The 18,760-nt window shown below is 40.8% G+C and overlaps 2 protein-coding genes across 5 annotated transcripts in view; both read right to left on the bottom strand.

Moving 5' to 3' along the window:
* LOC306699908 (protein MTSS 1-like) overlaps nt 1-10,372 on the bottom strand; it is a 45,492-nt gene extending 35,120 nt beyond the window's left edge. For all 4 annotated transcript variants that reach the window (XM_079164706.1, XM_079164708.1, XM_079164709.1 and 1 more), the window contains exons 1-3: nt 9,918-10,372; nt 8,146-8,207; nt 3,374-3,447 (exon numbers count right to left, since the gene is read on the bottom strand). In XM_079164706.1, the coding sequence (XP_079020832.1) occupies nt 3,374-3,447; nt 8,146-8,207; nt 9,918-9,989 (208 nt within the window). In that variant the 5' untranslated portion in view covers nt 9,990-10,372. The remainder of the gene's footprint in view (nt 1-3,373; nt 3,448-8,145; nt 8,208-9,917) is intronic.
* A 1,509-nt stretch (nt 10,373-11,881) lies between these two features.
* On the bottom strand, nt 11,882-17,007 carry mal2 (mal, T cell differentiation protein 2). Its single transcript, XM_079165545.1, has 4 exons — nt 16,808-17,007; nt 15,576-15,746; nt 14,034-14,234; nt 11,882-13,357 (listed from the first exon to the last, which is right to left on the bottom strand). Exons 1-4 carry the CDS (start codon nt 16,922-16,924, stop codon nt 13,286-13,288), a joined length of 561 nt encoding a protein of 186 aa, XP_079021671.1. The 5' UTR covers nt 16,925-17,007; the 3' UTR covers nt 11,882-13,285.
* Nucleotides 17,008-18,760: the final 1,753 nt, after the last annotated feature.

Below are 18,760 nucleotides of genomic sequence, written 5' to 3'. Positions count from 1 at the left end.
GTGTGTGTGTGTATATTTATCTATACATACATACATACATACAGTATATTGTTGCTGTGTCTGTGTTCACTGTAAGCTCCAATAGAGCACAACAGTGGAAAGGAAAGGCTTTGTCTGGAAACTTAAGTATTTCTTTCTTTCATTCATTCAAACTTTCTCCACTTGGCATTCCGGTTATTTTATTTCACTCAACTGTAAACTGGTAAGCTGGACTTTATCTTTACAAATCTTGACAATGAAAAGAAGCATACTCACTCAGAGTTTATTTTGGTAATATGAATTAATCCTTTCACCTTAATCCTCATCTCTTTTCCAACCTGAACTTTGCTTTAATTGGATATTTTTTGGATATGGTCCATGTGATGCAAAAAACACTTAAACAAAAGCAGAAACACAAACAGCATCAAACAGCTGATAGTTACATGAAGCTACAGACTTTCGCTGGACCGTTTTCAAAACTCAGTCCAAACGGTTTTTATTGCACCACAGTGATTAGCTCATGCAATGAGCATTTACTGCTGTTCATACTGGAAGATTGTTTCACAACTCTGGTATGTTTTGCATGAACCAACTATAGCGACTGTGCTGACACAAGTTTTTCACCATAAATCAAAAAGCACATTTTAATTAAAAGCCATTTCAATTATTGCTAAGATCATAATGATTTTTGTTGTGGTGTATTTGGTTTATTGGCTATTATACATGAGGAAGAGTGAAAAGAGAAAATGGATTTCACACTATTTATTAGGACTAATGCATCAGCTGTACATACACTTCAATAACAACATTATAACAAGGACACAACAATGTTCGGATATAACTTCTACAGCTGCTGAGCAGACATGAGGGAGCAACTCCAACAGCCTGATAGTGAGTTACATTCTAATTTGATACAGTGGAAATAGCTGTTCCAATCAAAGAGGTTTAAAAATTCATAGATAATTCTTGGGCAAAGTTTCAGCTTCTGTGAATAAGGTGTCTTCCTGTTACTGTACCTAAATAGTCTGAGCTTAATGAAATCGTTGAGGTATTTGAAGACTTTGAATTCACCTTTCATGAATTTCAAATGGGAACAAAAGTTCCATAATTAGATGGTATTAAGGACTGGAAATGTATGAAGGACCTGAGTGAGACAGGTCTTGCCCGGGGTTACCTGTGTCCCTGCAAAAGAATGTTTCATTCGTAGTTATTCCAGGTTTTATCCACATTGGGAACTGAGCGAAAAGAAAATGGACTGGTCCTTAAATGGAAGTGTTATTATAAAATGGTTGGTATGCATTTAACATATACATAATTTAGCAGAGATGCATATGAGAACACAGCTTTGTGATCCAAAGTTCAAGTTTGAAAAAGACTTCTGTGTCTTTCAAGCTTCTGATCATGCTGCTTCAGTGATAACACTGATAAAAAGGACCCAAAGTCACTTTCATCTAAACACCCATAGACAACTACTGGCTCATATCAAAGTCTGCCGAGTCAAGTGAATTTTTACGAGCTCCCATCACTGCCAATGTCTGCAAGGCTCTACAATAGTTCAACCGTTTACAAAAGGCGGCCAAAAGCCTTGTTCTCCTGATTAAGAGACTAAATAACCTTCACAGGTGCACTGTCAAAGCTCAGGTTACTTTTATGTTGGTGCGCTTTCATTATTGTTATTATAGCAGAACATTAACAGTTGGCGGTCTCTATGGTGTGGTGGTGGGGAGATAAAGAGATGTTTCCTTTTTTACTTTAGCACCTTAACACACACACACACACACACACACACACACACACACACACACACACACACACACACACACACACGCACACCTTTGATCCACAAACACTTGATTTCAGGTTTCAGGCACACAGGAGGACAAGAAGCAAGAACACGGAGAAGATAGAAAAGAAGTCCTCATCTTTGTATAGTGAGGCCTCAGCAGCCTCTGGCTTATCATGATGAGCAAACATAAAATGGTGTGTGTGTGTGTGTGTGTCAGTAATAGCCTGACCACCATTATCTGATCTAGACACTAAACCTAGACACCATCACGCAAACACACACACAATTACATTAGGACTACTGTAAGATCTTTTACAAGTTTCCATTGTAACAGCAGGCCAACTTTCAGCAGATATTTGAACTACTTCAAAGAATAAATCAAGCTGAAGGGTGTTATGAGCACCGAACTAGTCTACAGAGCATTATAAATGCAACTATTTCAAGATAAAGAATAACACAGAGAGATATACACATATTAAAAGCTATTTGCTATACTATGTTGTCAAAGCATTCACAAGCGTATACAAAGTATGATAAGCTATAAAGAAAGGCTTACAGGCTTAAGTAGTGCCCTTACAGTGTACAGCACCAGTCTGAGGTACAGGGTGTGATACAAACGCAAAAGAAAGATATACAACTGGAGCCTAAAATGAAAATATAATCTGTATTCCAGGTAATAAAGACTCCTTATAATACCCTGGTACGATTATCAGGTGGACAGGGTTATCCATCTCTGATACAGACAGCAGTGTGTCAGCCAACAGTGCACTATAACACATTATCCGTGAGGAGCTCAGGTGTACAGCGCAGCCGGAGCAACAGAGCACAAAAACGATAACAGTGTAATGCAATACTGCGAACACAAGATATGTGGAGAGCGTGGTAAGAGAAAGTGATGAAAGATGACGCTCTTCAGCTCAGTGAATCTGACTCCTTCGCAGTAAACATCCATACCGTGTGCGCTAAGACGGAGAAGGAGGGAGCGAGAGAATTATGACTCCCTGTACTCCCCCCATCTCTCTCTCTCCCCCCTATTTTTCTCCGCAGAAAGTAAGGTGATGAATGTGTGTGCCTGTCTCAGTTCATATTAATAGTATTAATAGTATGAAGCAGGGTCTGAGGTGTCAAAGCTAGGGAGGGATGAGAGCTCTCATTCTCTCACTTTCTCTCTCAGACGCTTACAGAGTTGGAGCAGACTCTACGGGGAGAGTCCAGATGTAGCAGAGGTGGAGTGTATGTGTGGGTGGGGGGCAGAAAGCAGGGGGAAAGGGGTCAGAGGGCGAAGACAAAAGCCAGCAGCAGATCTTCAAAACAGCATAGTGATGGATTTACTACCCATGCGATAAAGCAAACAACCCACAAAACGTCTCAGCACAGCGGGGTGAAAGACTGGAGCTGCACAGTAGGGCTACACAGACACACATACTGACACTTAGGTGCCCAGACACACATACTGTTTAACAGCGAGTTAAATGGTTTAACCCTTCCAGCACTGTGTCTATCAAGACTGAAAGCGACACAGATTCCTTTCAGAGATCATGGGTAGTTTTGCAGCAGAAGACCACTAGTCATACACTCAAGCCTTTACATCGTTGTGCATGATCCTACCTCGTGAGTTGGTAGCCAGGTCGGCCACTTTCTGAAAGGCATCGAGGAAAGCCGCCACAGCAACCACCGTCGCCCTGGGAGAAAAAGAGTAAAACAGAGGTTCAGTATGGAAGTAAATATGTCACACTTTAAAGAGGAGAGACAATACACGGCACCATGTTTTATAAAACTGTGCAATAATGACGGGAGAAGCAGTACTTTGATTCAGCCAGAGGTAACATAAACACAGGTGGCTGATCAACAAGTGTGCACATGTGTGCTACATTTGAGATTATGAAGCTTACATCAACCCTGATCATTTGAAATGCTAAGTATGTATAAGAGTGTCTGTAGTAACTGCGAGTGTCTGAGTGAGTTAAGACTTAAACGTGCCCTGCTGTGTGAGGAATGTCTAAGTCTACCGCTGGAATCTGTCCGGCTCAGCAGAGCAGCTCAGAGCTGAGTTTGCTGCTCTTACAGGTCAATGAAAGGATCAATGTGGGATCTACGGGATCATACCTGCCTCTGTCATCTCGTAGGGTTGACCAAGTATTTACAAATTGTGGTATATTATAGACTGACGGAAGGGCAAAATTCAATTCAATCTCATAAAAAAAAAAAAAAGTAGTGGAAACTTGGTGTGAGATTACTTTCTGTTTTACTCATTATAGATACTATCTTGCCTGTCTGACCGACCAGCTACTTTGCTCGCTGGCAACAGGTCGACTTCATTGGCAGGTCAGCTGACTGGTTAACTGGCAAATACTAACTGACCTACTTCAGAAACAACAGGTCTCTAACGATTAAGATCACAGGTATGGAGATGACGCTCTTGGAGTCTGTAAGTATGTGTGTGTGCACGTGCATTTGTGATACAAACAGTCACGTGTTAAAAAAAAAACAGAAACAAAAATGTTCCAAGCCAAAAGAGTTTGTTCTAACCCTGAGTACCTTCATTCGTAAACACTTGTTATATTCCAAAGGGCCAACAGGAAACCATCATTACGCAACTTGTGAATTTCCATAAACAAGCCTTACGGGTAGCTTTCACAACTGTGCAACACAATACCTGAATACAGGTTGGTGGCATTTCTAAAGTGTGACTTGCACATGGAACAAAAGTGTTTTTAATCCTCAATATGTCAACACCATAACACACCTATGAGTTTACGAAGCACGTTTTTTTTTTTTTTTTTTAAACTATGTGTTTATCTTAAGACACATGCAAGGCAACGGCAGAAGTGCTCCTGACGCATGGCCTCTGTGGTGGGGTGATATCCTTATAGGGAGAAGGGTATCAGTTTTACACACCGAAGTGTGTTTACAGATCTTGGGGAGTACTACTGCACATGTGAGGCGTCGGGGCAACATCGGTCTGGGCTGAACACTACAAGTCTGAAAAGAATCTGGGGCTCAGCACCCAGAACCGGTGCTGACCACAGAGCCACTTTTAGTCGTGCCCTCTCAAAATGACTTACGTAAGGAAAAGATTTGAAATAGACTGAAGGTTTATTGTGCTCACAATGTGTTCCTCATGCTGAGTTGCACTGTATTTTTTTAAAACGTCTTCCCTCCACTGTCTCAAGACTGCTTGAGTTGTTAAGTTGCTTAAAGGAGTTACAGTTAACATCTCAGAAGGGCCTCCATACGAAAGAAAGGTAAAAACAACAGAACACAGCTGATAAACAAACCTGATCCAAAACTTAGTTTCAGGCCTAAATATTCTTCTAGATTTGAGTGACCGTTAAGTCTATTCAGTAAATAATGGCACTTTCTTTATCACTCAAAAGCGTAATATAATTGGCTGATAAGTGCTGTGTTGTTGTAGAGCTGACCAGAAGATCCTAGGGTGTGTCCTGCAAATGGAAAAAGAAACATGCACAGATTCCTTTCTATTTAAAGCCCAGTGCAGCCACTCAAGCAACCTTCAACTGATGTCTGTCTCCACTAATATATTCCCAGTACACATCGGCGGGTGGATTATAATTTACATGCACTGGCAGCAAAAGTCTTGTTCAGTCAAGTTTAAGTTGTTAATCCAAAACAGGTTTGTGTGTGAAGTGGTTTTAACAGAAGCCAACTTTTGGCATTAATGGCTCCGGCCCACTGAAGTACAATGTGCAGAAGTTTACAATTACAAGCCACAATTATCTGCTGTAACCTGCTGAGATGTCAAACTATTAAACTGGTTCACGACACTTTCAACTATCGTCAGCATAAGATGGAAAAATCATGGTTTTACACAACATTCAAAATCTTTTTCTTTTTTCTGGCTCAATTGACAATGAAATTAGGTAACCTCACGACAAATAAGTGGATATTAAGTTGCACCAAAAGGCAGATTAATCCCCAAAAAAACAAGACTTCTGTGGCTGTGAAGAAGAAAAAAAAAAGGACTCATTGCTGCTACAAGCCTTCAGCTCTGCACAGTGCTCCAACAATGACCCTGCCTGCTACCATTGGCCTTAAAATCTGCAAACGCCCACGTGCTGGAGTCAAGACAAACGACTTTTACATCTATTCCGCAAGGCCTTGGCCGAGCCAATCTAAACTCCCCATAGACCCTGAGGTAGTGTAGCAGCTTGCTATTTCTGACAATGATATATTCAGCACTGCTGCCCCCATCTATTCTTAGATCAACAGAAACTGGAATGTGACTGTAGTAAATCTAAATCATAGAAAGAGGTTGTCTTTAGCTCCCCTTGTTTGAGACAACAGGCAAAGACTCATGACACAGATAATGTGCTTTGTATGTTTGTACCTTATGTATCCGTTGATCTACCCGTATATCAATCCACTTGTCCATTTACCGACTAAACTTTTAGGGCTCCTAGTTGAGTCCAAATACGTTTTATAACCATACAGTTCATGAGCTGAATTTGAAGTTTTGAGGTGGTCTGTTTTTCACAAGATGTTCTTCTGAAGCAGTGAGAGAGAGAGAGGCCTCTGTGTACGCCTCGCTCTGCAGCTGCATCAACCATGATCCACTAAACAGACCAAACACTGACAAGTTAAAAGAGGACTGTGATTAGAAATCAGCTAGCCTATATTCCACCCTGCCCTCTTTCTTCAAAGCTGGTGTGTGTGTGTGTGTGTGTGTGTGTGTGTGTGTGTGTGTGTGTGTGGCTTAAAACCAGAATGGGCAGGGGAAAAAAACACCATATTTGAACCAAAAAAAATGACAGAACAGGTCCTACACTGTAATTGGTTGATTTCCTAGTTGCTTTGTGAGAGGGGAGCAGAGGGTCTAAATTACAGAGTAGCCTGCTTTAGGACGTCATTAGACACACAGACATATGCCGCTACCACTGCTGGATAGTCACTTATCCAGGCCGAGGAGGGAAGGTGGGTGGGTTTGTGTGTGTGTGTGTGTGTGTGTGTGTGTGTGTCCTTCTATGGGGCCTAAAGCAGATTATAGAGGTCCTTGGGTGTGGGTTATGCTGTAGTCGAAGGGGCTAGTTTGGGTGTAAAGGAAGATAGTCGCACACGTGTAGCCGCGACGCAAAAAGCATATTTAATAAATACCAATGTTTCTTTTCGTTGGAACATTGGTCATTTATTAAATTCAGCTAAACCAAAGGTTGATAAAATGATCAGGCTAAATCATCGTGGCTACGAGTGTTCGACTGTTCCTTGTACTTTTATCTTGGTAATATTAGGGTGTGCGTTCCTCCTCACTCTCATCTTGAAGGGGCTAGTTTTTCCAAAGTTTTATTTGCCTGAAACTATCTTAAAAGCAGACAGAAAAGGCTGTATTTGTAGGTCACCGTGAGCAAGCCCAGATAGCACACTCTTAATGCTACAGCAGCAGGGGCATCGCTAAAGCCAGCAATGGTGGCTTAATAATGGAAAACCAATAGGTTAAATAAAAGGACAGCGATTACACATTATAACATGGTCATATATAGGACAGAAGGCAACTTTTTAAAAGCATCTCCATTATCAAGCCGCCACTAACCTACTCGGACTGGATAAAAAGATCTCACTGACTTACAGTACTGTAGGTTCAACCGACCCTTTCACCGGTACAATTACTGCTCGATTTGTTCTTTTATCATTGCCCTGGTGCCCAGACACACAGTCATCCTACTGCCAAACAAGCAGTCATTAGCAACAAGGCTACAAATACTCCCCTGAGCTTCAGCATGGCAGGGTCACATATTTAACCCCCGAATGATGGAGACACTTGAATAACATATCACCATTAATCAGCCTTAATACTGACAAAATGGAAGAATGGGACACTGAGTGGCCCCTGGGAAGTATTGTTAAGTCGCTGAGCCTTTATCCAACCGTCACTATTAGTCTGTCTCAGGACACGTGGACACTTAAAGGGCTAGAGAACTGCCATGCATTGTTAATCAAAGGATAATTTAGGCCACAGGACATCCATATTTACAGTACTTGCTGGACAATAAGCTTTTATTTCAGCTGTCATAAAGTGTTTGTCTCCTGACATGTGGCCACTTAAAACCAACTAGGGGAGGTGGCTGGGATTGGCATTCATTGTTAACAGAAGACTTGGAATAATTTTGGCAGGAGGTGTGCAAATTTACAGCATTTGAAATACAAATTAAATCAGGCTTAAAGAAGACTAAATGGGGGAGAGGGGCACATAATGACCCCTGGACGGTATTGTTAAGAGATTAGGCTTTTATGTAGACTGTCATTGCTTGTTAGTCTAAGGACACGTGGCAACTTAAAACTTCTTCAGAGGGAAGTTGACTGAGATCTAATGTAAAAGTCCAAATAAAGCACAAAATGGGTTGAAAGCACAAGGATATAAGTCTCACCTGAGTTGGGACTGCAGTTTGCCGGCCTTTGTGATAAAGTCCTCCCAAATAGGGTAGCTGCTCTGTGGGGGGAAAAGAGACACAAACACGGATGACACAATCGTCAGAACAGATTTCATTATTCCCAGAGTTGCATAACAGTTCCATCAACATGACACCAAACTGATGCCTCGCCTCACCTGCAGGGCTGAACAGGACAAATCCAAGGCTTAGGCTTTCCCCATACATGTGACCAAGTTTATCACCCACAAATGATGTTTTTTTCCCCCCATGAGAGTAGACATGAGGGAATCAGAAAACTGAAGCTATTGGATGAAAATGTGTTTAACAGAGGTGTATGCAACTGAAAGGCATGAGGTTTGATACTGTCATGTCCTGCATGTGACAGGTTGCAAAATGGGTCGCCGGCCTCTTTTGGAAAGATCCCCACACAACAAGAGCACTAATTCATGCTATAATGAGCCTGGTTCCCGACGGGACTCTAAATTTACCTAATTCAGGTCCTGGGCTGAAAATAAGCTAAAGAGCCTCCTATTGAAACCATCCCAGAGAACAAGTGGCCCAGTGCATCGTCTCAGTAAGACAGCACCAGATATCATGCGATGAGCACATGCTCGTCACTGATGTGCTACTACTGTCAGGGGTCTGAGGAATGTCATGTTATGCTGTCAAACATTACACCCAACAACCAACTTAACTCTCTCTACCTACAGTACGCCACTATCTCTTTGCATCCCTCTCTCTCTCTCTCAACCACCACCATCACATATCAAACACTCCAGCACCATGACAAATGGGCTTTCTCTGCATTTCTTACTCCCCTTGTTGACAGCTTGGGTTTAGTGAGCCTTCACTTTATATTTGGGTACACAACCTCGTCTTTAAAATTAAAAGACTTCACTGAAAGTGAGTGTGGCTTATGTACAGACAAAGCAAATACACTAAGCCTTTGCTTATTTTCACTGTATTTCCTGGCAGCATAGTTACCTGACAGTTAAGAGACATGACGACCCAAGTGAGACACGAGAGGTGCTGAATGTCGGAGCAGTATTCATAACAAACCTCCTGACTCCAGCAGACCCGATGGCTGGCCATTTGACCTCCGCATGTCAGAGCCTTCAGACCCTGCGGGTCATGTTCTACCCTGACAGCTACATTCCCAGAATTCCTTCGGGCAAGTAACGTTACAACAGCTGGAAGAATTAGCTAATTATCGTCCCATCGACCAAGCTGCAACGCTGAGAGATAACAGCTAAATAAGATCGCGCTATTCAGCATTCAACCAATGATGGCTGATATATCCACTTCAAACTGGAAAACAACAACAACAACAACAACAACAACAACCCTGTATTAATTAACAACCCAGAGATTAGATGCAAAGAGCGCATTGAAATAATAATAATGCAAGTTAGCTAGCTAACGTTATCACAAAATGAAAACGTACGTAGGTTAATATGAGACCAGGTAGACTATAGGGCTGCTAACCAAGCCATCATAAACATCAGAAAATAATATCTCAAATTAACTCAGCTCTGACGTCACTCCGTGTTGCTTATCGACTCCTACGGACGGTTGGGTTCAGAAGTCGGTCTAACGTTAAATTACCGTTGGTTCCGCTAACTTAAATACGCTTCACGTTATCTGTTGAAGCAAACATTTACACTGGTGTTTGGGAAGTTACCTGGCTGGGGTAGCTAACGTTAGTGTGTGTACGTCGCGTGGCAGCTCTCGGGTAACATAAGGTGTGCTGAAAAGTTAACTTGGCTCACCTTCATGTCTCCGATAACAGTTTGGAAGAGTCCTCCGAGCGCGCTGCATTCCTTCTCGATCACAGCCTCCATTTTCAGGACCAAGTCCAGCGGTCAGTCCTGACTCGGTGAGCCGCTATCCAGGAAAACCAAAATACTTCCCAAAAACGGACCAACTCCTTTATAAAGATTCTGTTGTTCCGTAATCGAGGTACAACAACTTTTTTTTTGTATCTCAGACAAACACTGAAACACAAGGAAAAGCAGCTCGGTTCTGCTCTGGTGCGTTTAGTTCAAATCAAAAGAGAAATTTAAATCCTCTCCCCTCCACGCCGTCCCGTTCATACCCATGACTGGGACGTGAAGATAATATTTTGCAGTTTGCTAGTCGAAACTAGAAATATTCCCAATGCTAGGCTTGTAACGTTAATCCGTATCTTGACAGGTAAATGCCGACACTCACGGGGTTTCTTACTGCCTTCTCGACACTGACTGAGTGGGAGAAAAAACGAGTCAAGAAACAAGCATCAAGCCGCCTGACTAAAGAGGGGGGAAAATCATTTCCGGTTGATTATTTTTCACCAAAATAAAACACCAAATTAACGACGGTTTTAAAGTCGTCTTGAAACATTTTCTGTAATACGAATTTAAATTGAAAATTAGGAAATAAGTATTTGGAGTAAATCAGTAAAACAGGTGTAATCCCAGCAGGTTACTCTCAAAGGGGTATTATATATATAAATAAAAAATAAAAAACATGAGGCCAATGATATCACAACACACAGACAGCAGTTCAGACATGCACATCAGTTAATTGCAACATACATTAGACATGAAACCTTTTAAGTAAAGCTATACATTGTTTGACACTGGAGGTGTTGTTGTTTTTTATTATGAAGGAATACACTCGATACGTTCGGTATTATTCTGTTTGACTTGACCATGATGATGGGAAATTAAGGTGAGCAGTAGTGAGCGAGCGCAGGGGAAGTAACGTTGATTGATGTTTTTCATTTGGCAGCATTGAACTGCATACAACAGGGATTAAACAATAGATGGAAGTTTAAACTAGGTTCTAAATGAGCAAATGTGACTTTTGTAAGAATAAACACAGTATTTTATTCCCTGCAAGTGTTGTTTGACTTCATAAGTGTCGAGGGTGCATGATACAAGCACAATATTGTCCAACTTTTTTAGTTGATGATGCCAACCTTTTACTATTTATGTATAAACATTGGATAAACATAGACATGTTGAGCAGTTGTAGATAACGGGCGACATCTAGTGGCTGAAATAAAAAAAGAAAACAAAATAACTGCAGTGCGTTCAAATGGAATATGATATATGAACGTTAATGTCGTCCAAATACATGTACAGTTAGGGCAAGTATTACTGCCTGGAAGGTCAAGTGAATGACAGTACCTGCTGTGTCCTCAAGATACATCAATGTCTATGCCAAGTGTCTCGGTGAAATGGGCCAATGTGCATAAGAATATGTCGTTTAACTCCAAATGTGGTACGAAATTAATTTTAATACACAAGCAAAGAACATTTCCTGTATTCAAGTGCATGTTAAAAACAGTTGAAATAGATTAAAAAAATAAAAAAAAAACTGCAATGTACGCCATTGAGAGAAGTTGTGTGTTCAGTCTTCTGTATAGTCTATGGTTCAGTCCCCATCAGTTACAGTCTCTGTTCTTGTAAAAAAAATACAGGGCCACCTATTCACTCTCACAGATCAACAAAGGGACATTGTTCACTTGGTCAAGTCTTTGAATTATGCAACCTGAGGAATTGTGTGGGAAACGACACTGCCTGGATCACTGCTGTACGCCAGTATATCCCTGGACACTCTCATAAAGCCCATACGTATAGGTCTTCAACATTTCCGGACTTTGGCGACGCCTAGTGGTAGCATCAAAGAAGACACTGTGGCAGAAAAACAATGCACCGTATAATGACGCGAAGACAAACGCGTCTTCTTTTTCAAAACCTTTATTTCGTTAGTTCTAAAATTAAGACATTAAAAATGACAAAAACCAACAGCAGGTGTCAAAAAAACAGAAACAAATAATTGCAAACGATTTTTAAATCAATAACATTTAATAGTCTGATGCAAACATAATTAAACAGTAAATACAGCTACTAAATCATGTAGCAAGATAGTTATTCATTTTGGCATTTTATAATGCATCATCACAGTTACAATCAGGATCAAACCCTACACACATACTATACATACTTAAATGATCCATTGCTAGATAATGATCACTGTTTAATACATAGTAGTTGACAAAGGCTTTTTTTTTATTGATGGTCAGATTAAATGATTAGTTTGAAATAGAATTCAATAGAATGACAGATTTACTTAACTAATACCTTGGTCAAATGATATGTATCAGTAAGTCACAGTGGAGTTAGCCACATAGGACAGCACTCAGAAAGAACAGTTAAGCAGCAGCAGATATTATTTTGTGACTAATGTTAACCGTGAATATACAATACTTACAATATTGTGAAAAACATTGTATGCGGGATGAAACAATTTGACAAAAAGCTCACAAAAAGAAATTACAATTTAGAAATTTAAATATCAGATCAACTGATCATTAAATAGCGGCCACATAAAAATGTAATAACAGTCAGTCGTGTTCCTTAGCACCAAGGTAACCAGAGGACAGTGGAAACACTCATGTTGCATTTTAGGCTCTTTCTGACAAATTACACCACCACATTAATTTTCTGTTGTGCATAACCCATTAGCAGCATACATAGGCATGTTTTTTTGTGTTAGGAAAGGGGAAACATTCCCTCCAAAGAGGATGTGACTCAGGAAATGGGGCAATATTCAGGTCCTCACTTTAATGTTCTGCTGTGCATAACCTACAAGCAGCATACATAGGCGTGCCCATGTGTCATTGGAAATGGGAAGTATTCCCTTCCAATGACGATGTTATTCAAGAAATGCGGCGATATTTGTATGATTGACAAAGTGGACTGGAAACAAAACCATAACTGTCACAAGCATCGATCATATCTTGCAAAATCGCCCTGTATAGCCTTGTACATATACAAGGTTATGTTAACAACCTGCTCTTTTTTAACCCTGTCCTAAAATTCCTTTAACAGCCCAGACTGTGACTACCTGAACCCAAACCTTCCAATAGCACAGAAGTAGAATCTCTGCAGGAATATTATTGTTCAGAAATCTTCTCATCTATATTGTTCCTCTGAGGATATTAGTTTCCCATCAGGAAATAACAATGTTCTCACTGAACTGAACTGAATAGCAGGACTTTCAATGGAGAATCTAGACGGTGTGGCTGATGTTTTAAGACACGCTGAAGTTACGAAGCAGTTATAAAACTAGTTTGTGCTGGATTTCAAGGTTACATCCTCCACCTCTTGAAGCCCATCACCATGCTGCAGCCGTAGCATAGTGTCACCACAAATGCAAATACCTGGGACAAAGGGAGAGAAAGCAAAAAAACAACAATTGGTCAGACAAACCCAGTCAATTTTACTTACATGTGCTAACTGCAACTTTTATTAACTAACATTAAAAAGACGAATCCATTACTAGTGTCAACAGTCTCATCTTAAGACGTCTTTGTTATTCTAATCAGCAGCTAAAAAGACCTACTGGAACCTCACGTGACCCTACATATCCTACCGAACTTATTGTTTTATTAGTTGTAGCTGATAGCATGCACACAATATTCTGTTTATTGAAGGACATTTATGGTCTTTCACATTCAAAAGGTGCATGCAAAAATATAAACCCAAACGAGACAAAAACTGATGTTTCGTGAGCAGGGAGGATGTTCATGCAGATGAGTCAGCTGAGGTGTTTCTCTGACAGCCTGAAAGAGTAGCAAGGCTGATGTCAGATTTTAGTTTTACTTTAAAGATTATAATGAATTCACCCTTAGTAATAACATGAGAACTATTATTATTAGTAGTATTCTTTCAGGAACTACCCTACCTCAGCAAACAAAGTCAACAAAGAAGTTTGACATCGGGCTATAGTCATTCAGATAGTACTGTGAGTGCGTTATGATAATATTAGTTAAAATGCACAAATGATGCATATGCACTGTGCTACAGACTTCATTTGAAACGACATATAGCACTCACCGTGGCTGCAACATTAATACTGTACTGCTTCTCGTTCATGACTGTGAATATATTGCCCCGAGGGTGGGTTATACACAAGACGGTCTCAGTGCTGTTGGGCAGGGGCTTGATGTTGGCTCCTCCATTAGCTGCTGTAGTCGCTGCCTCCAACACAAAGGCAGCAAAGTAGAAGAGCAAAGCCATGAAATGGTAAAACACATCCTGAAGGAAAAGAAGAGAGAATGCATGAGAAATAAATACCAACAAGTTCAAGTAGGTGCAGCAGATGGGAACAAAGAATGGGCAACGTGTGTGTTTCATCCCATTGGACAATTATCCGACAACGCTCTGAGCTGTGAAGCTACCTGGACTTTGGCATTCACAGAACAAACCGGGCCAATCAGTCAAAGCATCAAGCGTTTACATTAATTACAAAGCACAACTTAGCAGGCACAGCAAACACGGCAAAAAAAATAATAAGAGAATAAAAAAGTGATTTGGAAACCGTCCTATTACAAAAGAATAAAGGTGGATTATTAGTCACAGAGGGAGTGTCAGAGAGTCAAGAAGGTTAATGAGAGTTTGTGCTGTCGGCTGTGCGAGCCGGGCGGGCCTACAGGCAGGCCTTTGTTGCGTTTTGGTGTGAGCTCATCATCCATGTCACTCATTGTTCAGCTGAAAACAAACAACCAACCCCACACGCCTGGCTACTCCTGGGAGCAGGGCCTGGAGCCTGAGGAAGGGCTTGTTGTGTCTGAGAGCCCAGACTTAGCACAGAGTACACTACACAACACGACAACATGGCACAGGTTTACTTTAATCTCTCATAGATATAATCATAGCAGTTATTGCACTAATAGAATATGCTCTACAATGATACAATGAGAGTGTTTTCTAGTAGTGATTTCTTGTTATTTACATTTGAATAGTCCTACTTCATATCTACATGTCGGTTATTATCGACCGATCTGAAGACTATTTGCTTAATCAAGCAATTAATCATCCAACAAGTTAATCTACTGTATAAAACACCAGAGAACAGTACAAATAAAACTCTAAATCACAATGACTAAAAGCCTGAGGCGATGCCATTAAAGGACTTGTTTTGACTTGCAAACAGTCCAAAACCCAAAGAGAACACATTTGCTATAATGTAAGTCAAGGAAAAGCCTGGAACCATCATATGTCTCTCATTTATGCTTGAAAAATGACTTCAGCTATGAGTCAGTTTATAGTTGTCAATTAGTTAACCAATTAACGCACACAACGCGTTTTGGTGAGTAGCACTGGATGCAAACATGACTTTGGTCTCTTTAAAAGAAAGCTCTGCAGAGTCCCTTTAAATTCCAGTGCTAATTTCAGTCTGGTTATTTTTTCGTGCCATGTCAATCCTAGACAGATCGACAGCACGCTGAAAACACAGACAGCTAGACAGCTGTGCATATATATCTAGCGAGACTGATAGATGGAAGGATGGATGAATGAATGATTGGAGGGACAGACGGACAGACGAGCAGGCTGACTAATGTGACTGATCAGCTGTCAGCTGTATCGACATCTCACCAAGACATTCCAGTCGGTGTTGATGCGGTCAGCCAGGCCGGTGACAAAGAGCGAGAGGTAGGCCGAGGACAGGAAGAAGGTGGTGAGGGACACAAACATCACCCAGCCCTGCAGCAGAGGCACGGGCACGTTGGAGGACGCCACCAGGATCCATACCAGACCACCAAATAACTGGGGATAGAATCAAACACTCACATTGGTCATCATGTTGAAGAGGACTCAGTAACATAGTCACAGGCTTGTTGTCAACTGTTTATGATAACTCTAGATATGTTCCCTGTATTGCACCTACCAATGCCAAATCTAAAATCTGCATACGTCACTGATATGGAAATCATTAGAATATTGTCAAATGTAAGGTGACCTGCAACAGCTGTGACTCAATGAATATCACGTCTGTTGGCGCATCAATAACTTACGAGGTTTCGCATTATCTGAAAATAAAATTAAAATCATCTCTGCTTTTCACACCAGTGTTGTCTCCTGCTAACAGCATTGGGATTGGCGACAGAATCCAAGGCAGAGCAACACGTGTGATGTTTGACATGGTGTATTTTGGACATAGGGGCAAACATGAAGTCAACACAGTGGATCAAAACACGAAAGAAGATGGTGTTATGGAACTTCCCAACTATTTATAGCCATACCACCTGTGATTAATGATAGGCGTTGGGAAAGACTTTAAATGGGTGCACGCTGATAACAGCCACAACTCGGCATTTAAATGACACTCTTTCCATCTGAGGGCCTTTTATAATATATATGCTGGCGCTGAACTGCAAACAGGCCTTTAGATAAGTAGTCAAATCATCATTTGCTTAGATAGCATGTAAAGACACCGTTAAATACTGTGATGGTGGTCATTAGAAATGAAGCCTTTTACAGGCCTGCACTGGTCTATGAAACAGTCTTGGTGACATTGCTCGAGGCGACATTTGCCCTTGCTCTGGCTGTCAAGCGAAAGTAAAAAAAAACAAAAAAAAGTCAGGCAATCACAATGAAATCAGTGTGTTAACGACGATTAAACAGTAAGCAGTATGCACATCTCAGATGAATAGCTGTGTCAATAGTCTACAATATACAGCCTGACAACATATAAGGTCATTAATTATTGACTAAAGGTCCTGCAGAGAGTAGCCTGTTACTACAACAGCACTGAGGTCACTGATAAGACTATAACACGCAGCTGAACATAGATAAGCTCTCTAATATTAAAAAAAAAACACACTTACTATTTCTACACAAATGAGCGCTCCAGAGTAAGTTCTGAATACTTCCAGTCCCAAAGGTAGGGAAACAATTGGCGCTGGGAACGAGGTGGCAGCGGGATTAGTGGCTGGTTCCGACATCTCTATATCGCCCTCTCTCTTCTCTCTAACTCCCCCTCTCCTCTGGCTCTCACCCTCCGTCTCCCACTGAAAGGACTGCGTCGGACAAAGGACGGGAGCAGCGGGGGAAATTCCTCCGGAGTCATGTGTCCCCCTGAAACAGGTCGGACAGGTGCAGGTGCCACTCCCTGGAAACCTGCGCTGCATTCAAGGACCTCACGGAAGCTCCGACACCCAGATAATCCTTTCATAAAGTACATCTCAGGGGCAAATATTGTACTTTTTACTCCACTAAATTTGTCTGCCACATTTTTTTAGATCACAATTGCTATCCAGTGAAAACCCTGTGTCTCCATTTTGATTAGATCTTTTTTCTGACAAACTGATTATGGGTCCCTTCATAGGTTGAGTATATTCTACTACTTCTTTCAGATAAATACACTATTTAAAAGCCTTCTTAGACACATACAATCATCATAGTCAAACACTGTCAGGGATCATTTTACTGATGAATGAGTACTTTTACTTTTGATACTTTAAGTAGGCTTTGGTAATAACACTTTCAGCTAAGTAAGTATATAAATGCAGGACTTTTACTTGTAGTGGAGTTTTTTCGCAGTGTTGAGGCAGGATGAAGCCGATAAAATGTGATAAAAAATCCTGAAACTAAGATTTAAATGAATTTATTCGGAAGAAGTTGCTTTTAGAGAGGGAGGCTTAATAAATCCATTGCCCATAGTGACTTACAATCAAATGTATTTTCATCTCCGCCCAGACAAGCCGTGAATTGATATAAATGTTTTTCAAAGGTTATAACTTGCCAATAGATTTGATTTTGGTCGAATAAATCTGCTGTCTGCATCAGACATAAGTAAGGTAGTGTATCAATTATGTTATAAAAGACTTCAGGGTGTGTTTGCAATGATGAAACACCATTGACGGATTACTCCTTTACTCCTCCAATTGTTTACACGGTGTTATGCTCTCCACACCCTAAATGTCAATTATTGATAACTGCGCAATCATTCACATTATAAAAGGCATATTCATCTTGTATTTCTGGTAATTCCAACACCAACTGAAGGCAGCAATTTGACTCCCATTTTGTCAGTGTGTTGGAGCACTTGGCTCCCTCTGTGTGAGCATTTACAGAAACATGAGTGAGAGGAAAAATCAAATAGTTGGAGTCATGGCTGCTGATGACATTGATTTCACACTGAGGCTAAGAAACAATGGCATGTGCACTGGTTAACTTTCCCAGTGCGTGAGCAAATAAGTTTGAAAAGTAAACATTACCTTAAAGGTTAGCTGAGGAGAGAAGAGAACATATTGCCAAAGCAACATTTACCATGTTTGCACTAAAACATGGAACTGAAACGTCAGGTATTGGAGGGTATTTTGTTGGGAACACAGTTTTTCTTCATCAAATGGTGACGTCAAATTGCTATGTTGTTAATTCAGTTGGTGAGAGCAGTTTTTTACAATCCACATAGAGTTAATGTTTAGCCAGGACTTGGTTTATGTGAACCAATATTGATATAACCTCTTAAAGGGCACTGAGCTTAGTTCACTTTAGTGGCTGGCAGTTAGAATCAATACGACCGGTATAAGACCCCTGTATCCTGACATGCAATATAAGACAATTGTTTAAAAGATCAGCACTGCTAGATTAGAAATCTTTTTCAAGGCCGATTTTCTTTTTCGAGCATCAAAGAAGTTTTGAGATCACATATTTGTCACAGTTCTCTGTACATGGAAAGCCATTTAGTCTCCGGTTAGTCTCTGGAGGCCGCACAGTCATCTATGGAACAACAGGAAGCCAGATTTAAATAAGTAAATTGTGAAATATAACATGAG

This window comes from Pholis gunnellus, assembly GCF_910591455.1.
Source record: "Pholis gunnellus genome assembly, chromosome: 8".
Taxonomy (NCBI): Eukaryota; Metazoa; Chordata; class Actinopteri; order Perciformes; family Pholidae; genus Pholis; species Pholis gunnellus.
Note: the sequence above shows the minus strand (reverse complement) of the source record. Positions and strands in the feature narration are given on the sequence as shown.